General features: G+C 36.7%; 1 protein-coding gene across 4 annotated transcripts in view; it reads left to right on the top strand.

Annotated features, from left to right (window-relative positions):
* KANSL1 (KAT8 regulatory NSL complex subunit 1) overlaps positions 1-26053 on the top strand; it is a 172826-nt gene that overhangs the window by 119370 nt on the left and 27403 nt on the right. For all 4 annotated transcript variants that reach the window (XM_046675107.1, XM_046675108.1, XM_046675106.1 and 1 more), the window contains 3 exons: positions 3654-3755; positions 16781-16893; positions 17703-17898. In XM_046675107.1, the coding sequence (XP_046531063.1) occupies positions 3654-3755; positions 16781-16893; positions 17703-17898 (411 nt within the window). The remainder of the gene's footprint in view (positions 1-3653; positions 3756-16780; positions 16894-17702; positions 17899-26053) is intronic.

Raw genomic sequence — 26053 nt, 5'->3', positions numbered from 1 at the left:
TATTTGCTCAGATATCACTTCCTCAGTACAGTTTACACTGACTGCCTAATGGGAAACAGTGCCTACTCCCACTTCTTAATCCTCTCACTGCCCGTTATTTTTTCACTTTATCATTTCACACCTTCTAATGTACTACATAGCCAGCCCTGGGGTCTAGTGGTTAAGATTCTGCGCTCTCACTGCTGCTGCCTAGGTTTGTTTCCTGGTCAGGGAACCACGTCCCCCATCTGTCAGTTGTCATACTGTGGTGGCTGCGTGTTGCTGTGATGCTGAAAGCTATACCACCGCTATTTCAAATACCAGCAGGGTCACCCATGGACAGGTTTCAGCAGAGCTTCAAAACTAAGTCAGGCTAGGAAGAACGACCTGGCCATCCACTTCTGACAAAATTGGCCATGAAAGCCCTATGAATAGTAGTAGAGCATCGTCTGATACAGTGCCTATAGGCTATACCATCTTGGTTTGTGTAAGTACACTCTATGATGTTTGAATAATGACAGAATCACCTAATGATGCACTTTTCAAAATGTGTCCCTGTCGTTAAGCAATGTGTGACTGTATTTTAATTAATACAGAAAGTGAAAGGATGGTGCGCTAGACTGGGCAGGGTTCCACTCTGCTGTACGTAGGGTCACTAGTAGTCAGTGTTGCCTTGACGAAACTGACAACAAAAAATGCACTACATAAAATTTACTTACTCATACTGTTTGCTGTCTGTTTTTGCCTCAATATTAGAATGTAAGCACTTTTTGGGGTGGGTTTGGGTAGGGATAGGTGAGTTGGGGGGTTGAGAAAAGGATATGTCTCTCCTCCTTTCCTCTATCCCCAGCACCAAAAAAATGTTGATGAATGGATAAATGATGGTTTGATTTGAACGAATGATAGAAAAAACAGAAGGGTAGTTAGACCCAGGCTTTAGCCCTAGTTCTGCTGTGGCTTGGCCTATTGACACAACTTTTGATCTGTATCTCTCTGGATCTATAAAATGATGAGGAATAAATGGTTCCTATCAGGTCTTATGAAGCTTTCTCAGGAGGGTGTCTAGTTTCTCAGAGAGGTGTATTTTAGAAATTACTTAGTAGTTTAAGGAAAAAATTTTCCTTTTGGAAAACTTACCTTCTCACCTGGAAAAATTGAGGGGATAACTTTATACCTAATAGTTGGATTTATTTAGGCTTCTGGCTGTAATTAATATAAACTTAATATTTTCCTGCTCAAGGAAAACATTTTTTAACATAAAACTCAAAAAATAATTGTTATGCATTTCCTTTTTTGGTGTATGACTCTGGGAATATCGGGGAGGATTCAGATATATTTGTATTTTATCTGAGTCTTCAAGGAGCTTACCATTGGTTCACATTTAAATAACAAATTGAGACAATGATAAATAATTTGGCCTAAGGTTCTGCCCTGGAAATGAGATTTAAATACACAGAATATTAGCACAATCACGATGCTTTAGGAAATCTGGCAATGTGGATAGAGCAAGTAGGGGCTCAGTTAACCAGGGACATTTTCTTGGAAGGAGGTGGGACTTGCATTTGACAAGCTCTTAACATTTAGTTGCACTCATTTACCTGCTCCTTTGTAGTAGCCCCCACGTCTCAACAGAAACAACAACTTCGTATACTTTCAAATATTTTCTAGGAGGTAATGAGGTAGGTGTAACAATACTTGGAGAAAGTAGTTGGAAATAGATAAGTTAGGGACAGGGACTGGGGGACTTCGAATGCCAAGGTGAGTTTGGGCTAGATTTATAAAGGAAATGGGGAGGTGGTTTGGGCTCTTAAGCAGGGAAGATATAGAATGCAGTATTTTGAGAAGGGACTAGTGTGCAAAATAGCCGCTGTTTACAAATAGTTTTTACTTTGAAATGGCAAAGTTTGTGAGATCTGTTTTGTGCTTGTGGTTGAGGCAAGAAAATGTTTTGCAGCAGTAGTTCTTTTAGCCAGGGATATTTTATCTTGTAGACTAAGGCAAATGTTTCTTGCTTTCTTAATGACCTTTCCCCTTTTTTCTGAGGAGTCTCCCCTGAATTTTTGTATTCTTATTCCAGAATGGGTAAGTGTTGTGTCTGTTGCTTTCAGGAGAAAAAGATGTACTATCATGCTCCACTTAACAACAAACTACATGTATGACAGTGGTCTCATAAGTTTGGCATATAGCCTAGGTGTATAGTAGGCTATACCCTGTAGGTTTGTGTAAGTACACTCTATGATGTTTGAATAACGACAAAATCCCCTAATGATGCAATTTTCAGAGCGTATCTCTGTTGTTTAGCAACTTGTGACTATATTTTAATTAATTAGTTAATCTTGTGTACTGAGGTAAAATTTCATTGTCCTTCCTTAATGTCCCCCACCTTTTTGTCTCTTTGCATCCCCTGTTTCAAAGAGAATTTTGAGTTAGAAAAGACCCAGGGATGGGTCATCTGGTTCATTGGCTCAACCTATGTCATAATGGCCTGAGGAGCTCAAATTGATACAGTCAAAATCTCTAGGCCCTGGAATCTATATTTTAGGATGTTCCCAGGGAAATTCTGTTGCTGAGTCAAGACTGATCAAGTCTAGTATTTTTCACTTTAGAGCTTGCATTAGGACTTACCAGGGGAACTTTTTAAAAACATAGGATACCCAGTCCCTCCTCCAGAGATTCCGAGTAGATTTGATGTTGGACCTGGGCAGGTAGTTTGATAAGATTCCACAGATGATTCTAATAAAAAATTCTGTTAAGAGCTTCTTATCAGTCGGATCTCTTTATTTTCTAGACCAAAGACATAAAGCCCTGGTCACTTGCATCCCAGTCTTTCTGTTGCACAGTGTCATAACCTGATGTAGTCACCTCTCCTTGCGTTCATAGAGGGACTCGTTTGTGTGGTTGGTTGTTCATAGTAAACTAACTTCTGCCTTTACCAAGCTGGGCCCATGCTGACTGTGGAGAGGATTTGTGGGATCATTTTAAATTTCTTTTTACACTTTTTATTTCCTGTGATGAATGTGAGATCTGAATTTGAAATTGTCAAGCAGGAACCAAATCTAGAGTAATATTTACGCTTATGAGAAACACATGCCTTTGCAACAGTTCTTTTGGTTTTGTTTTGGTTTGTTGTTTAAGTTCTTGGTTTCTGTCTATTGTAGGGACTGTTCTACCTTTCAGCTGGTACTTTTGGTGGTTCAGATACAGTTGGTTTAGCTCATCATTTACACTTGTAACACTTGCAGTTTGGTAATCCTTAAGCCACATTTGTGATCAAGTTAACTAGAAAAACTGCATTGCTGCTGTTAATACAGTATAGTCTAGTTGGTAGTATAGTCTAAAATACCATACTTTTATAACGATTTCAGATCTGGAAGATGTGAATAAAAGATGCTTAGTGGTAACAATCTATGTAGGTCAGAGCACTCAAGTGCAAGAAAGAGGAAGCTTGGGTCTGAGTCTTAGGCCTTACTCATGGCTACTGCTAGGCTTTTTGTTGAAATAATTTTTGGGAAAGCAAAGCTGCTAGTGTGGTGTATTTTGTTTCAGAACCACATGATGAGGGAAAAGGCCTCTGGTAAATCAGTCCCCTGCCTTAACTCTTTTGATATTAACTCCTAAATTAAATGTATAACTCATAATACCGCTCACTTATGCTGTTTCTCTCTCTTCTGCAGGGGTTGATAGTTCTTGGGGAAGCACCTCCCCCAGAGCATACAACAGACTTATTTCTTCCACTTAGTTCTGAGGTGAAGACAGATCATGGGAATGATAAATTGGTAAGTATAAAAGACACAAAAGGGGAAATGAGTGAGAACTCAGGGTGTAGCGTCCACATACAGCTTATCCTCTCTGACAAGGATCCTTGCGTTGGCTGAAGGAAGGGGACTGTATTGCCTTTACCACTTCTGGCATTTCAAGATCTGAATTCCCCACTAGGGCAGCACAGGGCCCCTCCTTCAGCTTGTGTAGCTGAACTCAGAATTTAAAAGCAGCTCCTAATTCTCAAGACAACTGCAGCCAGATCATGTATGGGCTTTATGGAGTATTACTGGGAATCAGGAGACCCTGCGGCTCTGACACCTTTGACAAGAAAGGTAACCTTTTTGGGCCACTATAAAATGAAAAAGTTGGACTAGAGGTTTAATTCACAAAGATGTTGAAAATGCTATGAGTTACCCCCTTTAATTATATAATAAGGAAAAAACTGTCATTTTCTGTAATCTTCTGTATCCTTAGAGCCTAGCTCAAATCTCCCTCTTCCATGATTCATTCCCTTTCCCTATTTCTCTCAACACCGAAATTAATTTCTTTTCCTTCTGACTTTCAAGAACACTTTTTTGTTTCTTTCTTTCACTCTTTTAGTTTCCCCCGAAGATCACTGGCTTTTATGAATATTAACATTTCTTGATTTAAGTCATTTGTTGGAAATACCAAAGTCTCATGACAGTAGTTTGAGAGGCTAGTGAGCAGTGCTGGTTCTTTAAGTTGTGCATTAAACCAGCTAGTCTCCTTGTATCTGCAAATCAATAAAGCTTGTTATCCTTTATTATTATCATTGTTAGCAGGGACTCATATGATATGGTGGAAACTAACTTTCTTAATGAGAGATCTTACAGAAAGCCAGCTGCTGATACTAGGGATAAATGCAGAAGACGTTAAGAGATTGATGGTTCTTAACTGGGAATTAGTTTTAAATAAATTAAAGAACAGAATGACAAATTGTGCCACTATTCAGTTCCATAATATGAGTTAATTATATGTTATCTACAGATTTTTTTGTACATGATTTGTGAAACTGTTTTAGGATTGCCCTAGCCAGGATAAAAATTGTTATACGTGAAGAGAAAACATGGGTAAGTTGGAAGGTCAGCTGGTGCTGATGGTATGATAGGTACAGGAAACATGAGACTTGAGGCAGCAAATGCGATTGGGAGTAAGTTTTCTATAGATATTTACATATTTATGAACAGTATTTAGGGATTCCAAAAATTGGGGGGTAATCTCCTATAGTCACATTTTCTCTCACTTCAGCGCTTGTGAAGGATAGGACATAACAGACTCTCATTGTGGTATTGATTCTCATTGTTAATGTTAATACTCATTCACTTATGTGTATAGATGCATGCCCCGTAGTAACTTGTCGCTTTCCCTACCCGCCATTTACTTGCAAGTGTATGGCCTATACTAGATTGTAAGATTCTTGAAAGTTGAGACCATTTTCCTCATTGTGTTGACCATAGTCGTTTCTACAGTGTACTGTAGAATGCTTTTTGGATTCAGTAAAATAAATAATGAATATGAGAACAATTGAGTAAGTATACACTGTCACTATGTCTTCAAGGATAGGTTAACCACTCCCTTTCTTGTGGATTATACATGCTTTCTGCAAAATCTTCAGAAAGTGTCTCACTTTCTGAAGTAAACAGAAAGGCACTACATTTCCACTGTTTTATTGTATTGGTGGAGTAGGCTGCAAAGCATGTATTGTTTAAAAGCCATTAAGTAACTTAAAGGTCCTTCACCATTTTTAAAATGCCAAATATTTACAAAGCTGTCCCTAATAATGTCTGTTGCCAGGGGAATTTTTCATTGTAGGAGGGCACTATTTAATTTTGCTTTTTTATTGTCCAGCTTCTTTTTTTGAAAAGTGATTTATACCTTGTCTTCTCAGTTTTACTTTAAAAAAATCTTAGGTCACACTTAACAGGTGCCATTGTCAATTTTCATATACACATTTAACCACTGTATTCTCCATTTTTGTTTATTAGTTTCTTTTTCCAACATGGAAGTATTTATTGCCCTTTTTGGTTACTCAGAAAAAAAATGTGAAGACTTGTGCTTTAAAAATAAGTATGTGAGAGGTGTTTTTTCTTGTATTGTGTTCATTTTTATATTTTCATTTCTGAAACTCACTGGGATTAACAACAACAACAAAAAACAAAGAAAATTTTCTAAACTGTCAAATACAGTTTCAAGAAGTTAGACGTAATTCTCAAATAGATATATAGTGACTACTGATTAAGGTGGGAATCATGATGGTGGCAGAACTAGCAACAGTATCTTGATGCCAGATACTGATTTGTATATATGATCATTGAAAGGAAGAGTGCTGGAATAAGATTACTCAGTTTCATACAAAATTTATTAATATCCTGCAGAAAAGAATAAAGCCTTAACCTTTGGAGTTATGTTTTCAACTAGACACAAATTAATTTTAACTCGTTAGTATTCTAAAAGTAAATGTCCGACTTAAGGCATCTGGGCCCTAATCAATTATAGATATTAGGTAAAACAAAGTTAAATAATTTATGGAAAGTCATATGATCCTTAGGTGGGCTTGTTAGATAGTAGATAGTGTTACACTGAAAGGACACACAATCATCTTTTTGCCGTATTTCAAGGTGAATGACTGTTTCTTAACAGAACCAATATATATCTGCTTTGGTTATAAGCATGGTACAGATATTGCTGAAACTAAGTTATTCTAAAGGGGCCCAACATGTAACCAAAAACATGGGACACTGGATAATGGGTGAGCCTTTTTGGAGCCATGGAGACAGCAAGGAATATTCCCTAAGATGGAGAGGTGAGTTCTGTTTTTATACCATAGAGTATAGGAGAGAAGAAGGGAAGATCTAAGGAGAAACTCCTAGAAAATACATTTTTAAAATTTTTTGTTTTTTAACTCCTTCAATTTGATTTCTAACTCGAAGGTAGTTTGTGAAAGGTGAGAGTAGTTGGAAGAGAGAAACTAAGGTACTGTTTGTGTACTGATAAATCAGCTGTGTACTGATAAATTCTGATATGAAATAAAAGGCTTTCTGAACAAAGAGGATGTGTCCTTAGAAAGAAGGAATGTAAAAAACTACTGAGAGTTGTTCTCCAGTGTTCTGAAACATGTTCTTTACCTCTTCCTCCACCCCCTTTCCTCTCTTGAATAAATAGTAGTCCCCTTCCTCTGATTAATTACACTTTCTTAATTGGAGGAAAGAGGACTAATGAGTAGAAAAGAGCTAACGTGGAACCTATGCATATTGCTAGGTAGATGAAGAATGCATTTTAAAATTACCAAAGAAAGTCAACAAAATTTCTGACAAAAAGTGTCCTCGGAGATGAGGGCCTCCTTAGTCCATGTGGTACAGGGTTTCTAGAACTGAAATAGAGAGCTGCAGTCTCCTTGATGGGTTTTAATCCCAGCAAGGTTTAGTAAGCACCTTGGGCTTTACCTTGAAACCAAAGAAGGGAGGTAGGAGTTAAAGACTTCCTCAAGACTGAGGGATTCACCATAAAATTAAAGAGAAATCCAAAATAGCGTTAGTATATCTCTATGAAAGCGTAAAAACCAGCTCCACAAAATCAAGGTTCATTTGGTGTCTAACCAATCAGAAATTTGCCTGCTAGAGCAAAAATCAACGTGCTTCGGGGAAAATTAACTGAATTTAGAGTCTCTACAACATATCATACAGAATGTCTGTATACAATAAAAGTTTATGAGACATATCAGTAAACAGGAAAATGTGATCCTTAGTTATGAGAAAAGATAACCAATAGAACTAATCCTGAAGTGACGCAGCAGTTGGAATTAGGAAATAAAGACTTAAAAGCAACTAATAAAAATGTTTGAAGATTTAAAGTAAAAGCAAGTAAACATGAGGGAGTCTCAGCAGAGAGGTGAAAACTAAAAAAGAAACAAATGGGACTTGTAGAACAGAAATTATAAAATTGAAAAGTACAGTATCCAAATAAAAAATTTACTGGTCGTACTTAAGAGCAGATTGAAAACTACAGAAAAAAGGGACAATGAACATGACGGCAAATCAGTAGAAATTATCCATTCTGAACAGAAAGACTGAACATGGTACTGGGAAACAGTAAATATGTGTACTTAGAATTCTAAAGGGGTGGGGGAAGAATGGTACAGAAAAAAAACTGAGAAAATAATGGCTGGATATTTGAATGAAAAAGATCAATTTACAGATTCAAGAAACTCAGAGAGTAGTAAGCATGAGAAATATAAAGTGGTGAAAATCCAAAGGTGAAGAAAAATCTTACAAGTAGCTAGAGGAAAAAAAGATAAATTTCATATAAGAGAACATTGATAATGATTGATAACAACTTATCAGAAAGTGGAGGGCAGAAAACAATGGAATGAGATATTTAAAAATGGAATGAGATATTTAAAATTGATGGAAGGAGGGACCTGTCACTCAATCTATACACAGCAACAAGAAAATCTTTAAAAATAAAGATGAAATGAAGTCATTTTTAGGTAAAGGAAAGAAAGCTGAGAGAATTTGTTGGCAGAATATCTGCACTGAAAGAAATGTTAAAGAAATTTCTTTAGGCTGAAGGCAAATAATACCTATTGGAAACTCAGATCTATGGGGAATAAAAGGACAGGAAAAGATATACTTTATGAACAGTAAGCATAAGAAAGCTATTGCGGGTATATTAATATTGGCAAAATAGTTTTTAGGACAAGAATTATCAGAAATGACATTTTACAATGATAAAGGGATCAGTTCATCAAGAAGACGTAACAGTCATAAAGGTGAATGCTTCAGATACACGAAACACAAAATAAGTGCAGCTAAAGGGACAGAGAAATCCATAATCGTGTTTGGAAATTTTAACATTTCTCATTCAGTAATTGATATAAGGACTAAACAAAAAAATCAGTGAAGATGTAAAAGATCCAAACAACACTACCAATCTCCTTGACCTGACTGACCTTTTTCCCCACACTTGTCATACATACCTTCTTGTGTAAATAGGAATAAGAATACAAGTTTTTAGTGCGTTATCTGCATTTCTAAAATCTAAAGATCTCTCAGAACCAAAAGTTTTTTTCCCCCCCTAAGTTCTGCATCAAACTCATTTGGTGGCAAAATTTGACCTGAAGTAATACTTATAAGGCTGTTTTTATTTTTAATTATCCGTAATTTTGAAGCAGGAATATTAATGTATTTGATTTTTTTTAATTAAGACATTTTTTAGAGCAGTTTAAGGTTGACAACAAAATTAAGCAGAAGATACAGAGATTTGTCATACATCTCCTGCCCCACACATGCATAGTGCCCCAGTGTCAACATCCCCCACCAAATTGGTACATTTGTTAGAATTGATGAGTGTACCGTGGAACATCACAGTCACTCAAAGTTAATGGTTTGCATTACAGTTCACTCTTTTGTATGTTGTCTGACTTTGACATTGTGCTTGATTTTTGAGGCACTTACCTATGTGCAAGGTGTGACTTTTAAAAGTCTATGAATTTCCACAGCCATCTGCCCTTTAAGGGTCTTGAGGAAGAGTGGGCTCTGTTCCTACCTCTTTAGTGTTATTGATAATTAACTATTGAAGAAGTGTAATGTGCTCATGGCAGTGTTCAGCCTGTAATAAACATTTGGTAAAAGCTCTTTGTCGTCCCAGACCATACTGTGCCTAGGAAACACCTATAAGCAGAACCAGATATCTTCTTTTGAGGGCTTCATGTTCTTCCATTGGTCATATAAGCAGGGGAATAGAGTGGGGAAGAATTCTTGGTTTTTCTAAGGGAGGTCGGGAAAGGTAGCTTCATAGGGAAGGATTTACTTATGCCGAGTCCTGTGGACTTGCTGAAGGATGTTGTAGGGAGTGAGTTCCAGCAGGGGAGGGTACTGCGTGTATAATTTGAGAGAGCTTGGCTTATAGGGGAACTACAAATACTTTTCCATGATGGGGTATTGGGCGATTGAGCCAATTCATAGTGGATTTTGTCTTTATCTTAATGAGCTTATACTTTATCCTGTAGGTGACAGGAAGTTGCAGACTGTTACCAGATTTGTACATGAATGAAATTTACTTTATTTATTAATGCTGGGTAAATTTTTCTTTTTTCTTTTTAAGAAAATTATTTTAAACTTACAGAAAAGTTGCAAAAGTAGTACACAGAGGCCTCACCCAGCTTCCTCTAGTATTAACAGCTTGCATAACCATTGTACAATGATCAAAACCAGAAATTAACATTGATTACAGTACTATACAGATTTAACTCAAATTTCACTCATTTTCTCACTAATGTCCCTTTTTTGGGTCCAAGATCCCAAGTTGTATTTTAGTTGTCTTATCTTTTTAAGTCTCCTCCAATCTGTGGGAGTTCCTCAGTCTTTGTCTTTCATGACCTTGATACAAGAGTACTGTCAGTTATTTTGCATAAAATTCCTCAAATTGGAGTCACCTGATGTTTTCTCATTATTAGAAGTTATGCATTTTTGCAGTAATACCACAGAAGTGATACTGTGCCCTTCTTAGTCCACGATATTGGGCGTACATGATGGTGGTGGTGGTAGCTGTTTTCACTTGGTTGAGGTGGTGCCTACCAGGTTCCTCCACTGTAAAGTTAGCGTTTTTCCCTTTGTAGTGAATGACAGTGTTCTGTTGCTCATTTTACTTTAATTCACACTTTCATCATCCACTGGTGGGTTTTGCCTGCAACAATTATTACTGTAGTGTTTACCAAATGGTGATTTTGTTTTCTACATTTGTTAATTGGAATTCTGTTAGGAAGAGCTGTCTTCCTCCCTCCCTCCATTTATTTATTTATTTAGTCAGTCATTCAGTTGTTTATATCAGAATGGATTCATAGATATTTTATGGATTATAATTTATTACTATTATTATTCATTCTGTTGCTTCAGTTTTCTCAACTTTCAGCATTGGAACCTCCTTCAAATTTGGCTCCTGTGTCCTTTTAACATGCCCCCCTCATTTTTTGAGCATTCGCTTTCTGACATGACAAGATGTTCCAGACTCATACTTCACCTGCCCCAGCCCTGGTTCTTTTTATTGGAGAACAGGATTTAGAAGCCATCAGGCTACTAATTGTGCTCATTGCTACTTGGTGTCATTGTTTCCAGGACTTCTCAACAGGTAGACTTGGAAACATATATATGTATGCTAACACATGCATACAATTATCAGTATTTCTTTACCCATCTGTGTATATATTAAAAACCGTGAGTTCATACTAATACCAGTCTTAACACCAGAGCATTTCTCCTTTCTTATTGATACTTTACTTGTTCAATCCTAGTACCACATAAAGTAGTTTCGTAATTGCCAACTCATACCCCTATGAGAAGTATATTTACTAACCAGAGTACAATATTGGGTAGAATATGTTATCCCTATAAAATACGGTCAAAATACTGTTTTCTAAAGTTACACTTAGGTTAATTCTTTTCTTCCTCATGCCTTACAGTGTGAGTATGTAATTGTTTTGTAATACATTTAGGTTCTTTTGTTACTACAGTATTCCACTTCTTTTTTTTTTTCTTTCTGCTTTTTCTCCCCCAACTCCTCCAGTATATAGTTGTATATTTTAGTTGTGGGTCCTTCTGGTTGTGGCATGTGGGACCCCGCCTCAACGTGGCCTGACCAGTGGTGCTATGTCCGCGCCCAGGATCTGAACCAGAGAAACCCTGGGCTGCTGCAGTGGAGTGGGCAAACTTAACCACTCAGCCATGGGGCCAACCCCAAGTATTCCACTTCTTACTCCCCCCAGCACACACACACGCACAGAGAACAGTTGATCTTTGTTATTTATTTTTTGAATATGTGAAACGTTACTACAGTTGTAAGAGTTAAAGCTCTATAAAAGGCTGTCATCCCTACTACCCTGTGCCCATTTTCCCCTTCTTTCCATCTGGTTCCCACCTCCTATCGCTAGTCAGTTTCATTAGTTTTTTGGTCATCGTTTACTTCTTTTGCATAAATGAGCAAATATATGTGTATTTTTTCCTATTCCCTTCTTTCTTTTAGGAAAGGTAATTAGTGGGTAATCATTTTTTAGAAGACTAGATTGGAAAGTGAAGAGGGGTTCTTTTTTCGTTTTAGCAAAAGCATTGCTTCTGAGGCTTTTGACAAATTCATTATTTATGTTTGTTTCTATTTGTAAAATAAGCCTTGCTCTTTTACCGTTTCCTTATTTTTGGAAGTAATGGGCTAACAAGTGAACAACTAAGTGAAGGACTGATGCTTTCTCAGAAGAAAGGCAAGCTAAAGTGTAAGCTACTGCTTTTTCTTTTTAAACAATCCAAAGTATAATCTTCCCACCATTGGTTAAGCAGAAACAACTTTCTTTTCCTTCAAGTCATTGTCCCTTGTGGTTACCAGGGACAGTGAGTGGAGCATTGGTTCAACAAGGGTTTTGAGATAGAGAGTAGAGGGATAGATACTGGCTATTAAATATTTGATCCATAGTATTAAAAAGATACCACTTAGGGCTTTTAAAATAAATTGAGCTGTGGGTAAGTTGAGCAGTAGGAATTTATAAGACTATGTTTGCAATGACTGTATCTCTTTAGAGTCTAGATGGATATTTCTGATGGGATTGGTAAACATAAATGTTACGTTTAGTCACCTTTGGATTTGTAACAGCATTATGCTGGTTGAAATTTTTGGGAATAAATAACTCAAAATTATTTTCAAATAATTGTATAGATTTTCTTTTAACCTCAACATAGAAACACAGGAAAATAAGGGACGTCATCCCATTTTACATATGCAGAAATTGAAGCCTAGGTAAGTAACTTGGTGGAAGTGGAATTTGCAGAACGTTCTGCTCCCAATTTAGCACAGTTTCCTAGTCGTGGTGCTAGTTTATGGAAATGACTGTCGTACTACTTATGGGCAGTATTTTGGTGATTTTAAGCAAGACCATTCTGAGTATCATTGAGATAGATTGAAACATGAAGTAATTCATATAAAGTGAAAAACTAATTTATTTTTACCAAGGAATAAAAATTGAATTCCTTACACTTAGCTAGCTTTTTCTTTCCATTTTCGTGTTTTTGTTTTTGTTTTTTTCTTTTTGAGGAAGATTAGCCCTGAGCTAACTGCTGCCAATCCTCCTCTTTTTGCTGAGGAAGACTGGCCCTGAGCTAACATCCGTGCCCATCTTCCTCTACTTTATACGTTGGATGCCACAGCCTGGCTTTTGCCAAGTGGTGCCATGTCCTCACCCGGGATCCAAACCAGTGAACCCTGGGCCGCCGAGAAGCGGAATGTGCGAACTTAACTGCTGTGCCACTGGGCCAGCCCCCCATTTTCACGTTTGTCAGAAAGGCAATAACTAACCCAAACTGAACTGTTAAATTTTCTAGACAAACAAATGTTCATTTAAGAAAGTGGTATTTCAAGCAGTTATGACATGGCCTTAATTGAATGACTAAAGCAAAAATACACACACATCTTGCAGGTAGAGTTTAATTTTATTATGTGGTGTTAAGTGTGTGCCGTTTGGTTTTTACCCGTTTACTTTCTCTGCTTTTTTTCATAAAATAAATCCAGTGGACATGGGTTCTTAGACCCCAGAAGAATCTACCCCGTGAGACCTCTTAATTTAATCTAGCTTTTCTGTAAGGGCTCCTTGTCACTTAATTGGTCTGGCCAAGAGGGTAGGGTAATGAATCAGACAGGTGCCTACATTACATGAATAACAAATTTGAATGTCATTACTGTATTAATCATTTTATTCCATGCACTGGTCCTTTTAGTAAGGGAAAAATCACTTCAGGAGCCCTTCTTGCTACCTTTAACTCTTAAGAGTGCCCCAAAGGGTAATTCCTGGGGCTCGGTTTTGGAAAAAGAGGGATTATAGAAGCACTTGGTCTACCACTTCAGCATTTCTGCTTTTTTCTTTCTGGCTACAGATCGCATGTACCCTCGAAGTGTATCTGAGCAGCAAGTAAAATTCAAGAGAAGCTCTATAATAACTCCTACTTTCTGGATGAGAGAGCCTTAAATTTTTTCATCCGTTTTCCATTGGATGATAGATATCTGAGTCATGCTTTAGTTTCCTGAAAATACTTATGATGTAAACCACTACAGTAGTAATGATCAAGCTCAAGTTAGTGTGTGGATTTAACGTTTGCAGAGTGTTTGTTAATGTTTCTCTGCCCTCTGTCTTTGCAGCCTTTTTTGTTTTTTTGGACTGCAGGGTAGGGAGTATTCACTTTGTCTTAAGGCGGTGTGAATGCATTTAAGGCATTCTAAGTAAAATCACGTGTGTTTGTGAGTTGTGTTTTTCTTTTTCAGATTGAACACTATTGAAGGATTGGGGTTAATATTTTAAGCTCTTTGCGTTTAAGAATGACTGATGAACCTACGTGTCCTAATGCCCTGCTTTTGGATTTCATTGTGATTACAGGATGTACCAAGGTCTCTAGGCAGATCCCTCCTGAATATTCAATGCCTCCTTGTATAGTTGGGACTGGAATTCAGGCACAGTCCCTCTCTGACCATCATGCTCTTGCTTGTTGTCTGCTTACATATCCTTGACAGACATTTCTGTGTCAAATAATGTTTTGCCTATTGACTTCAGTTTCAATTTGGGGGCTGAATTACCCCCAGGAAAGTTCAGTTTCCTCTAAGAAAATAAAATTCTCATTGAAGATTAATAGCATTTAAAAATATATATATATATATATATATCTCTCTGTAGGCATGAAAAACAAGATAGACTGTTAGCTGTAGGTGGTGAGATTACTGGTGAGTTGTGCTTTTTCTTCTTTGGACTCTCTTTTTTATAAACAAGATGAATGGTTTGGAAATGAGATTTTGTTAAAGAAGGGCAACATTTTGTCTTAGCAGATATCCTTGCAGTTAATTTTCCCATAATCCTTACAAAATAAACCTTAATCAAATGGAGAGCAGTCAACCTATTACTTAAACATGGCACCTTATAGAGCATGTAGATATATAAATCAAATCTCTGCCATAATTTAATGCTATAAAAGCTGTTATTTTAAGTGAATGCGAAATTGACGGAAGTTCTTAAGATGAATATACTACCAAAAAGTTCATAGTCACAGCATTTTCATGTTGAAAGGAAACTTCTTCATCTAACCCAGAACTTCTGAAATCTAGGAAAGCTGTAACATGCCTGAAGTCACTTATCTGCTAGTTAATGCCAACCTGAATCTTAAATCCTTCTGATTTTCCAGTTTGTTGTCATACCATAATGTTTGTTTGGGCTTTTTGAGGTTCCCTCTTAATAGTAAATCCTCACTAGCATTCAGGAGGATATTTGAGTTTATTTTTTTAATGTAAAAATGTTATCTAAATTAAAAAAATTTCAAAATAGTTCTACCTCTATAACACTATTTTGTTTTATGTATGCATTTTTAGTCACAATTTAAAATACTTTGAATTTAACTCTTTTCCAAAATCATTTATAATCAAAGACCATATTATTTTTTATCTTTAAAATGTTCTTCTGGCCCAAAGGAACAAGTATCCTTTATTTTTAATATTCTGATTTGATGTGCCGCAGTTTAACTGTACCTCAGATGTTGAGCATTTAGGTTACTGAGTGATGCTCTTGCAGTGACCACCTTTGTGTATAAGATTTTGGGGGATCTGTTAGTTATTTCTTTTTATTTTTTTTGAGGAAGATTAGCTCTGAGCTAATATCTGCTGCCAGTCCTCCTCTTTTTGCCGAGAAAGACTGGCCCTGAGCTAACATCCGTGCCCATCTTCCTCTACTGTATATGTGGGACGCCTACCACAGCATGGTTTGCCAAGCTGTGCCATGTCCACACCTGGGATCCAAACCGGCGAAACCTGGGCCACGGAAGCAGAACGTGCGAACTTAACCACTGAGCATCCAGGCCGGCCCTGTTATTTCCTTAAAATAGATTTTTAGGATTGAATAAAATACTTTGTCAAAGGATAAAAACATGTTTATGACTCTTGTTGTTTAATACCACATGACTTTCCAAGAGGAAATCAGTGTACTCTTTAAGGCAGTGAGTATGTGTGCCAAATTTACTGTAATTTTGGCAGCATTGATGAATATAATTTTTCAGGATATTTGTGATACCTTAGTAGATCTACCAGGGTATCTTAGAAAGGCAGAATATTTCCCTAATCTTCACTCATTGTAGTTTACTTATGTGTCTTGTCTATGTACTTTGATCTAGCTTTTTGGATAATTTGTATTAAACTTTTTGATTAGCTTCCTAATTTTATTGTTCTTTGTTGATACTCGTCTGCGACTATTCTCGGGTCTGCAGAACCTTTGGTGTTTGCTCCTTGAGGGTGTAAAGATCAAAAAGAAGTTCAGCAACACTGATAAATATAATTTCAGCCTGGAAATATTGGCTTTGATATGCACTGATAGCGGTGACAGGAAGGAGAACTTGAGAACACCCCAAAGTCAGTCTGAGTGTAAGGAGACAAAGACCCCAGCTTTTCTGTGGTATTCCAGCAGTTCTCAGAGCTGAGGGATAACTGCATCTATGGCTTTTTTTAAATACCTCAGAGACTCCATGTGATTAGTTATTCATTGAGGTTTCATTAATTGTTTTTCTTTTATTACAGGAATACATGGATATATTTTAACAAAATAGGGTTTTCTTGAAACAAGCCTCCAGCATACACTGTGAAGTTAAGCAGATACTAACTATATTTAAATTTCCTAGTTGTCTTGATGCTGAACTTATGTATCCTTGAGGTGGTTGGAGATTCTTGTTACTATGTAGTTGTTTTGCTAAGCTCCTGTTCTGTGGAATCATTAGGTCATTTCCCTGTCAGTAGGCACTTGTTACTTTGTTAAATATTTTAGTTCTTTACCCCACTTCTCCCCAGTGCAAAAGCTAATTCTCTTATTTTTTTTCCACAGTCATATGATTCTGTTTTTCAAGTTGGTTATCAGAAATTTTAGGTGTTTCATTTAAGTGAAATGGATGGTACTGCTTTTCAGTCTGGTTGCTGTTGGTTAAATGTTGATAGGTGTTTTTATTTTTCTTCTCCAATTCAGATCGAGTCTGTTTCTCAGCCACTGGAAAACCATGGTGTCTCTGGTCATACTTCAGAGTCATTGTCTACCAAATCATGCGGCGCATTGAGACCTGTCAATGGAGTTATTAACACGTAGGTTTTATCTCTTCTACTTCTTACTCTCAGTAGGCTTATAAAAGATAGAAGTTTGGGGCTCTTAGTTTTCCCTAGCCGGGACTAACCCTGGGTTAAAGAAGCAGAAGCCTTATTTCTTAATAATATTTTGCATGCCTCCTACTGTAGCAAGTATATTTTAATTAGAATACTAATGTATTTCCCTTTTACTTACTGTGGCCTGAAATCAACTCAGCTTGGAAGAAAATAAAAGGTCCTGCAGGTATTGTGAACCACTGCGATTGGTCCTAGTCTTGGTAGAATTCCTTAGAAGTGTTTACGTAAAATCCTCTACTCTAGAACAGATCAGATCCCTAAAGGCTATGTTTGTAAATCTGTGTTTATGGAAGTTCAAGGACTCCCTCTACAAGCGAACAATGTGTACACATCCCTAAAAGTTGAGTTTTACGGGAGAACTGATTCTCAGGCAGCTCATTAACGTTTACAAAATTCATCATTTGCTTACCAGTTGCAGTTTTCTAGACTTTATTAACATTTCTGTTGTAGAAGAGAACTTAATCGCTAGATCTTGAGTTCTTCACTTATTGACTTTTGCACTTTTCAGACTCGAAGGAGTTAATGTCTACCAAGAGCCTTACAAATAAGCACAGACACTGCATACACACTTAGATTAGCAGGCATCAGCATCAAAGAGATGACCTGCTTCTGCTCTAGAATCCTTGTTTGTGTCTGTGAACATTTGCAGGTAGAAAAAGTTGAACCAGTATTAGAGGCTTTGTTTCCTTGTGTCTTCTGAGAAGTGAATGTTCTTTCTTTCCCTTGTGTAGTCTTCAGCCTGTCTTGGCAGACCACATTCCAGGTGACAGCTCTGATGCTGAGGAGCAATTACATAAAAAGCAACGACTGAATCTAGTTTCTTCATCAACCGATGGCACCTGTGTGGCAGCCCGAACACGTCCTGTACTGAGCTGTAAGAAACGGAGGCTTGTTCGACCCAACAGCATTGTTCCTCTTTCCAAGAAGGTCAGTACCAGTGAGACTTGGTCATTGTTAAACAGTGAGCCAGATGCTCAGATAGAGGTGTTAGTCTCTTGCCAACTTTGGTTTGTTTAACTAGTGTTTTTCCAAACTTGGCTAAACACCAAGGTTTCTTGAGGAGCTTTAAAAAATACTAGGTTCCTGAGCCTTGTTTCCTAGAGATTCTGATTCACTTGCTCTGGAGTTAGGCCTAGGAATCCTGTTTTCAGAAAACAAAAAGCTCCTAGGTGACTCTTCAGCCAGGTCTAGAAACCATGGACTTGAGCTCTAATAGAAATGGGAGAGAGGAAGTTTAATTGCTACCATCAACACTTGGAAGGAGAGTGATGTGCCTTCTCATTGGTACTGTTGTCACTAAAAATGCCAATGTGGAATGCTTCCTTTTCAATAAGAATCTCCGTTAAAATTTTAAATTCATGTTATTAAACAAATATTTGCCTTCACAGAGAAAATGGAGATGAATTCACAACTGCAGAAAACTTTTGATTGCTGCCTCTTCAAATAGAGTTGGATTTATTCCAAAAGTAATGAACGATACTTCAGTAAAATTAATACCATGCAGTGGTTAAGAGCATTAACTTTGAAGATGATAAACTTGGGTTTGAATCATGGTACTGCCACTTAGTAGTTTTGTGATCTGGAGCATGTTAACACCACTCCCAACCCTCCAACCCCCGAAACCTCAGAGATCTCCTAAGGTTGTTTGAGGGTTAAATGAAATGTATGTAACTTGTTTATTGGGGTCTCTGGCTACTAATTACTAGTCCAAAGTGCAAGTTACCACTTTTGTTTTTGTTTGTTTATTTACTCATTCAGCAAATATTTATTGAGCTCCTACAATGAGCTAGATCTGTTCTATGCATTGGGAATACAACACTAAACAAAAACAGACAAAACTCTTTACTGTTATGAAATATTCTAGTGGGTAGAGATAGAAAATAAAATAATAAATGAAGTTTATGATGTACTAGAGTGTTAAGTGCTGGAAAGAAAAAATACACTAGAGGAAGGGAGTGGGGAGTGCTTGGGAGCTCAGGTGGAGAAGAGGTATGTGAATTAAGCCTTGGCATTCTAAGGCTTGGAGATATGAAAAACAAGGGAGAGACTGGGAAGGAGTGACTAGTGAAGTAGAAGGAAAACTAGAGTGGTTTGTGGAAGGCAAGTGAAGAAACTGTTTCAGAGAGAAAGGAGTGATCATCTGTGCTAGATGCTGCAGATAGGTCAGGTTCGATGAAGATTGAGAATTGACCATTGGATTTGGAGAGCCAAGGTTGTTGGAGACCTTTGTGAGTAGTTTTGTTAGAGGGAGAAGAATGAAATTCTGATTTGAATAGGTTCAGGAGAGAATGGGAGGAAAGAAATTGAGGGAACCATTACAGGTAACACTTTCAAAGAATGTTTCTATAAAGGAGAGGGGAAAAATAGCCTGTTTTGATTGAAGGGGGAACCTTTCTTAAGATAGAGCTATTACGATATATTTGCTGATGAGAAAAGTGATGACAAAGGAGTGGCGAGAGGAGACAGTTGTTGGAACCATTAATATTTTGGGCAGTGTATTTTCAGTGCTTGGTTTGTTATAGTACGTAACTGGACCGTATAACTTTGCTACAATCTTTTTTTAAAGTATTTTAAGTGAAGATTATCAGGCTGTGTACCATTTCTCTCTCATCTATTCCTCAAATTGTCTAAATTACCAAAATACTGGGAAAGAGAGGAATAAGATATTTGGCAGGTTTCTCTTATTGACATTTGGGTCTCTTAGTTTTTTATTAAGTCATACAAATCTAAAGTATTTTCTGAGAGGCTGAAGAGTTGATGTTGGGAAAGCAAAAAAGTATATTACTGTCATGTATAAGAAAGTTTTTGGTCATGCCCTTTTTTGGTTAAACAAAAAAAAACCCAAACAAGCTCATGGGGAAGTAGTGTCCTTCCTTTGTTTTGGCAGTTTGCTAGCCACTGTGTTATGATATCTAGAGGTGTTATAAAGAATTTGTGAAGTATAGAGTGGCCACCTAGATTTTTTTTCTTTTTTGTATGTAAAATGGCAAACATTCCTTGTTGCTATTGACTGCTTCTTCTGCTCCATGCCTAAAAACTAATGTACTTTTGAAGGTACACACAAATTTTTAGGATGCATTAAGTGTACTAAAGACCCGTTGGTTCCAATGCCAGTTTCTAAAACATTATCATCTTGACATGCAGGAGTAAGCTACATGGAAAATAAGACAAAGAAATAAATTGAGTTTGGGAAATAAACCATTTGCTGGTTATAGCAGAAATGCTAGAGTTCTGCCAAATTGGAGACAAAGGCCATTCTGTCTGTCTTGGCTGCTCACTGTCTCTCCCACAGCTCCTTGCTCAGTGAGGTTTGCTATTGTGATTGGATTATGAGTCAGTGTTAACAGTGAATTATTTGATATCAAATGGGGTACATTCTTAATTGACAGGGGGTTCTTGTGATAGACTTTGGAGGCCCAAGTTTTCAATACAGTCAAACTTTTGGGAAGCTGCAGGAGTGCCATGTGGAAAATTGTAGTTCCTTAGGAATTAAAGCTTCTAAGAGTACTCAGAAATCACAGAGTGCTTAAGAGCACTAACCTCTAAACTTGTATGAAAGTGATTTATATATGCATTATAAAACATACAAAATAAATTTTGAAACACTGAGATAAAATAAATAGAAATAGAAGCTCCAATATTTTATTTATAAACCGTCCTCAAGCCGAAAGAATTCTTTTAATGCTTTGAACTAATATTCTGTGATTAACAGAAAATGATGAATAGAGCATTACTTCGATAGTGGAATTCCTTCAGAGAGAATTAATTACAGTATTAAGGGAACATAGAATTTCTCCATGTATCCAAGTATTTTATCTTTTCATTCAGTTCTTATGTTTCGTACGTTCTTGATGTTTTTGTTTGTGGATGAGATCTTCTCTGTTCGTGTTATTTTATGAGTGCTGTTGATTTTTAGATAATTATTTGTAATTGAACACTTTTCTGAACTCTTGAACAGTGCTTTGGTTGATTATTTTTATTTTCTAGGTAGGCTGTCTGTCATGGGCAAACAGTTTGACACCTCTTTATACACTTATTTCTTTGCCTTGTCTAGATGCATTTTTAAAACAGTGTTAAATAGTTGGTCACAGGAGGCATCTCATTCCTGGTTTTAATGGTAGTACTTTTAGAAGTTCACTCTTGGGACCGGCCCTGTGGCCAAGTGGTTGAGGTCGCGCTCTCTGCTTTGACGGCCCAGGGTTCGGATCCTGGGCGTGGACATAGCACTGCTCGATAGGTCACGTTGAGGCAACGTCCCACATGCCACAACTAGAAGGACCCACAACTAAAATATAAAGCTATGTACTGGGGGGATGTGGGGAGAAAAGAGTGGGGAAAAAAAAGAAGATTGGCAACAGTTGTTAGCTCAGGTGCGTATCTTTAGGGGGAAAAAATTTCACTATTAATTTTGATGTAGGATAACTTCTTAAAATGAATTAGGACACTATTTGTCACTTGCTTTGCTCTGGAAAATATTTTTGAGGAAGTACCAATTTCTTTAAAGTTTGCGGGAATCTAAGGTAAAACGATCTGAGACCAGCAAATATTTTATAGAAAGCATTCTTTGGAGCCAGCCTGGTGATGTAGTGGTTAAGTTTACATGCTTTGCTTCAGTGGCCTGGGGTTCATGGGTTTGGATCCTGGGATCCCTGGCGCAGACCTACACACTGCTCATCAAGCCATGCTGTGGCAGCGTCCCACATACAAAACAGGAAGATTGGCACCAGTGTTAGCTCAGTGATAATCTTCCTCACCAAAAAAAATTCTTATTTTTAAATCCCTGTATCTGTGGTTATGTCCATTTCTTAGTCTTAATTATATTTTTCATCTTGATTAATCTTGTCAGTAGTTTTTCTGTTCTATTGATCATTTCAAAGATTAGTTCTTTGCTATTTCCTTCCTCCTCTGGTCTTGGGTCCCCCCCCCCCCCCCCCCCGCCTTTATTCAAATGCTTAGTTAATTTATTGTCTGTTCCTTCTTACGTAATAATAAAAGCATTTAACGTTTTGAATTTTCTTCCAAGTGCAGTTTTGGATGGCATTCCACAGCCTTTGATGTGTGAAGTGTTCTTTTTTGCTATTTGTAAGTTTCCTTTGAGTTGTTGAGTTCTTTTTCCAAGAGTGAGGAATTATTTCCAAATTCTAAATGTTCAGTTTTTCTTTTTCAGCCTTTTGTTATTAGTTACTAATTCTTATAGCATTTTGGTCAAAATAATGTTTCTGTGGTTTCTGCTTGTATTTGTAGTCTATTATGATGTTTTTAAAAAACTTTCATTAATGTCTAGTATTTTTATTTTTTATATAATTATATCCTCTTTTTATGTAATTATATATAGTTTTTTATTATATTATATATATTTAGTTTTATATATAAACATATATATATAAGCTATATATAATTATATATATATATAGTTTTATATAATTATAGCCTCTTAGTGACTTATGGCTCCTGTCTCCAGTAGTTGTTTTTGCCTTACATTCTATTCTACTTTTCTTGATGTTAATGTTATAGTGTATACATTTTTATCATCCATTTACTTCTAGCATTTTGTTTTCTATGTTTTTTGAAACATCATAAAAGCAGATTTAGGTTTTTTTTTTTTTAAATCTCCTAAAAGTCTTTGATTTTAATAGGGAGTTTATTAAGTAGAGAATAGTTTTTAATTTTATATTCAGTTTGCAAACTAGATTTAAAGGCTTATTTTGATTGTAACGTTCCATTGTTTGCTGAGAGTCCTTTTTATACCTTTATATGTGCATTTATTGAGTTCCTAATTTGGATTTGTAGTTTTTCAGTGATTAGAGCAACAATTTGACCACATTTCAAGTTCTTAGATCATAACCTTTGTCACTTGAAACTCTTTCACTGTCCTTTGGTCGGGGAGGGAGACGGTTGTTTGTTCTGCTTTGTGTTGGCATAGAACTAGACTGTTGCCAATCTTATTTTCATTTCTTTATGTTGGTAACCAATTCTACTCTGTACTGTCCACTACGGTAGCCACTATTCACATAGCTATTTAAAACTGAGGTAGAATTCAGTACCTCATTTGTACCAGCCGCATTTCTAGTGTTCAACAGTTGCATATGACTACTGGCTACCATATTCAGTCCCCCAAATATGGAACATCTCCATCATTGCATAACTACAGTGGATAATACTACAGAGTTTTTATATTGCTCTGTCAAGTTTTCGTCTGTAATACTTTTGGGTTTTGATCCCTTAAGTTTGTACTGCCTCTCTTTAAGTATGCCAATTATATATATGTTATTTTCTATCCTTTTTATCAACCTCTTGCTACCTGCTCCACAACATTATTGTGATCATTAATTAGATATGAGAGTGATTGGCACAGTTTGGTTGCACATAGTAAGTATTCAGATGTTGACTGTTAACTTTTCTCTCATTGTTTTCATCTGTTTGGTTCTCCTATAGTGCAGGAGAAAAAGACAAGTTTGTTGCCCACATCCTATTTTAATTTTCTCTATCATTGCTTCTGACCTATAGTTCCTCTTATGTAGGTTTTAATTCTGCTATTATGGGTTAAGATTTTCTTTTCTTTTTTCTTTCCAGATTTTGTATTTCCTTTTTTATGTCATCTTTGAAATCAAGATGTTGTCCCTTGCTGCCTCTGAAGGCTCCGAGGAAGCATCCTTTCTTACCATTTCCTGCTTCTAGTCCTTAGCATTCATCAGCTTGTGGTAGCATTACTCCTGTCTCTGCCTCTGTTTTCACATGATCATCTTCCCTTTGTGTCTGTCTCTCTGTGTTTTCACATTATCTTCTTGTAAGGACACCAGTTGTTGGATTTAAGGCCCACCCTAATCCAGTACTTCATGTTCAACTAAGTACATCTGCAAAGGCACTTTGCAAATAAGATCACATTCTTTGTTCTGGGTGGATATGAATTTGCGGGCTGGGGTCTGGGGAAGAGATAATTTTCTGCTCAGTACACTGCCCCTTGGTCCTTGTCTCTGCAACTGGTGTGGTGGTTGAATCCCTTTCTCAATTCTAAATCTGGAAGACAGACGGATAGGTGCTATTCCCCGTTCAATTCCTAGGTTTCAGCAACCTTCATACTTAGCATACCTTTGTAATAGTTGGACTTCCTTTTACTCCCACTGCCAGTTTTCTGGGGCTCTTCTGCATTATTGAATTTATTGTGTGAAGTACTTCAGTTTCTCTTGTACAGAAAAATTTACCAAATTTATCTGCCTCCTCCCATAGATTTCTTTTTTAAGTTCTGTAAGGTATAAAATGATGTAACAAACGTCTATGTACATACCACCCTACATGATAATATCTTGACATATTTTTACTTCATGTGTTTTTGTTTGTTTTTGAGGAAGATTGGCCCTGAGCTAACATCTGTGCCCTTCTTCCTCTACTTTATATGTGGGACGCCTACCACAGCATGGCTTGACAAGTGGTGTGTAGGTCTGCACCTGGGATCCGCACCGGCAAAGCCCCAAACCCCAGGCCACTGAAGGGGAATGTGCAAACTTAACCGATGCACCACCGGGCTGGCCCACTTCTTGTGTTTTTTTTTAATATTTAAGAGAAAATTACGGATAACAGTGTTTCTTTTATTTTCTGTTATCCCCCTTACCTGCTTCTTTAAGTGCCTTTATGGTGTACATATTCTGCAACTTGGTGGTGGCGGTGGTGGTTGTCGTTGTTTTAATTTACTGTTATGCCTCAAGATCTCCATGTTGATGTATATAATTTCACTTTAGCTTTTGTACATAGTCCACATTTCCTTAAAAGAAAAAGACAATATTTGTGTGGGTGTTTGTATATCCATATCTTGTTTGTTGAGTTCAGAGTTCTAAATTTAACTCATATCTTGGGCTTATTAATTGTATGTGTATCTTTTCTCCTTTAGTCTGCTTTCTGTTTGTTTTTGGAATATATTTGGTATGTAACACTGTGTAAGTTTAAGGTATACAACATGTTGATTTAATACATTTATATTACAATATGATAGCCATTGTAGCCTTAGACAGCTTTATTGTGTCACATAATTACCATTTCTTTCTTGTGGTGGGAATAGCTAAGATCTAGTCTCTTGGTACATTTGATGTTTATATAATACAGTTTATATAGTACAGTTGTTGTCTGTAATCACTGTAGTGTGTATTAGATCTCCAGGACTTATTTATCTACCAGTTGTAAGTTTGTACCCTTAAGCATCATCTCTCTTATTTCCCTACCTTCTGTTTCTATTTGGTTTTTTTATTCATATATTTCCAGGATGACTGGTTAGGTACGTACAAGTTCATGGTGGTTATTATATCTTTGTCATTCCTTTCATTATTGTGTTGTTTCCCTCTTGATCTCTATTAATACTTTAGATAGGTTTCTTTGTTAAGTACTTGTTAGATGTATGTTTTTCCATCTCTTTTGTTTTGAATTTTTCTATGTTGATTTGTTTTAATGTGTTTCTAAGAGGTGAATCAAATCCATTTACAATTACTCTGATTACTTTTAAATTTGAATTAATTCTTCCATAACTTTTTTTAATCCTTGCCTTGTTTTTATGTCTTGTCTGCTATTTTTTGGGTTAGTTAAATGTTCATCTGTAGCAGCTTTGGGAACAATAGGCCTTTAGAATGCCTCTTCTTAAAACTCTGGTCTTTCCTTCTCATTATCTATAATTTATCTTTATTGTTTTAGTTACCTTGTTTTTAAATCCCTCCCTAATTTAGTCATTTTTAAGTTCATACTTATTTACATTTACCATGACTTTTGCCATTTTTGTTCATGGTTGCTTCTTGCATCCCACTTCATCCTTCTTGCTGAATACACCCTTTAGTATCCTTCCAACAATGGTCTGTGAGTTGTAAAATCAATCTTTATATATTAAAAATACACAGAATTATATTTTGTGTGTATGTATACATATATGTATTTCAGAATGCAAAGGCAGTTATACATTCCATTTATTCTTTTGTGCATGTGTGTGAGGAAGATTAGCCCTGAGCTGTCATCTGTGCCAATCTTCTTAATGTTGTATGTGAGATGCCACCACAGCGTGGCTTGACAAGCAGTGCATACCCCCAGGCCACTGAAGTGGAGCATG

Source organism: Equus quagga, chromosome 11, assembly GCF_021613505.1.
Source record: "Equus quagga isolate Etosha38 chromosome 11, UCLA_HA_Equagga_1.0, whole genome shotgun sequence".
NCBI lineage: Eukaryota > Metazoa > Chordata > Mammalia > Perissodactyla > Equidae > Equus > Equus quagga.
The sequence above is the reverse complement of the archived record's forward strand: the minus strand, read 5'-3'. Positions and strand labels throughout refer to the sequence as shown.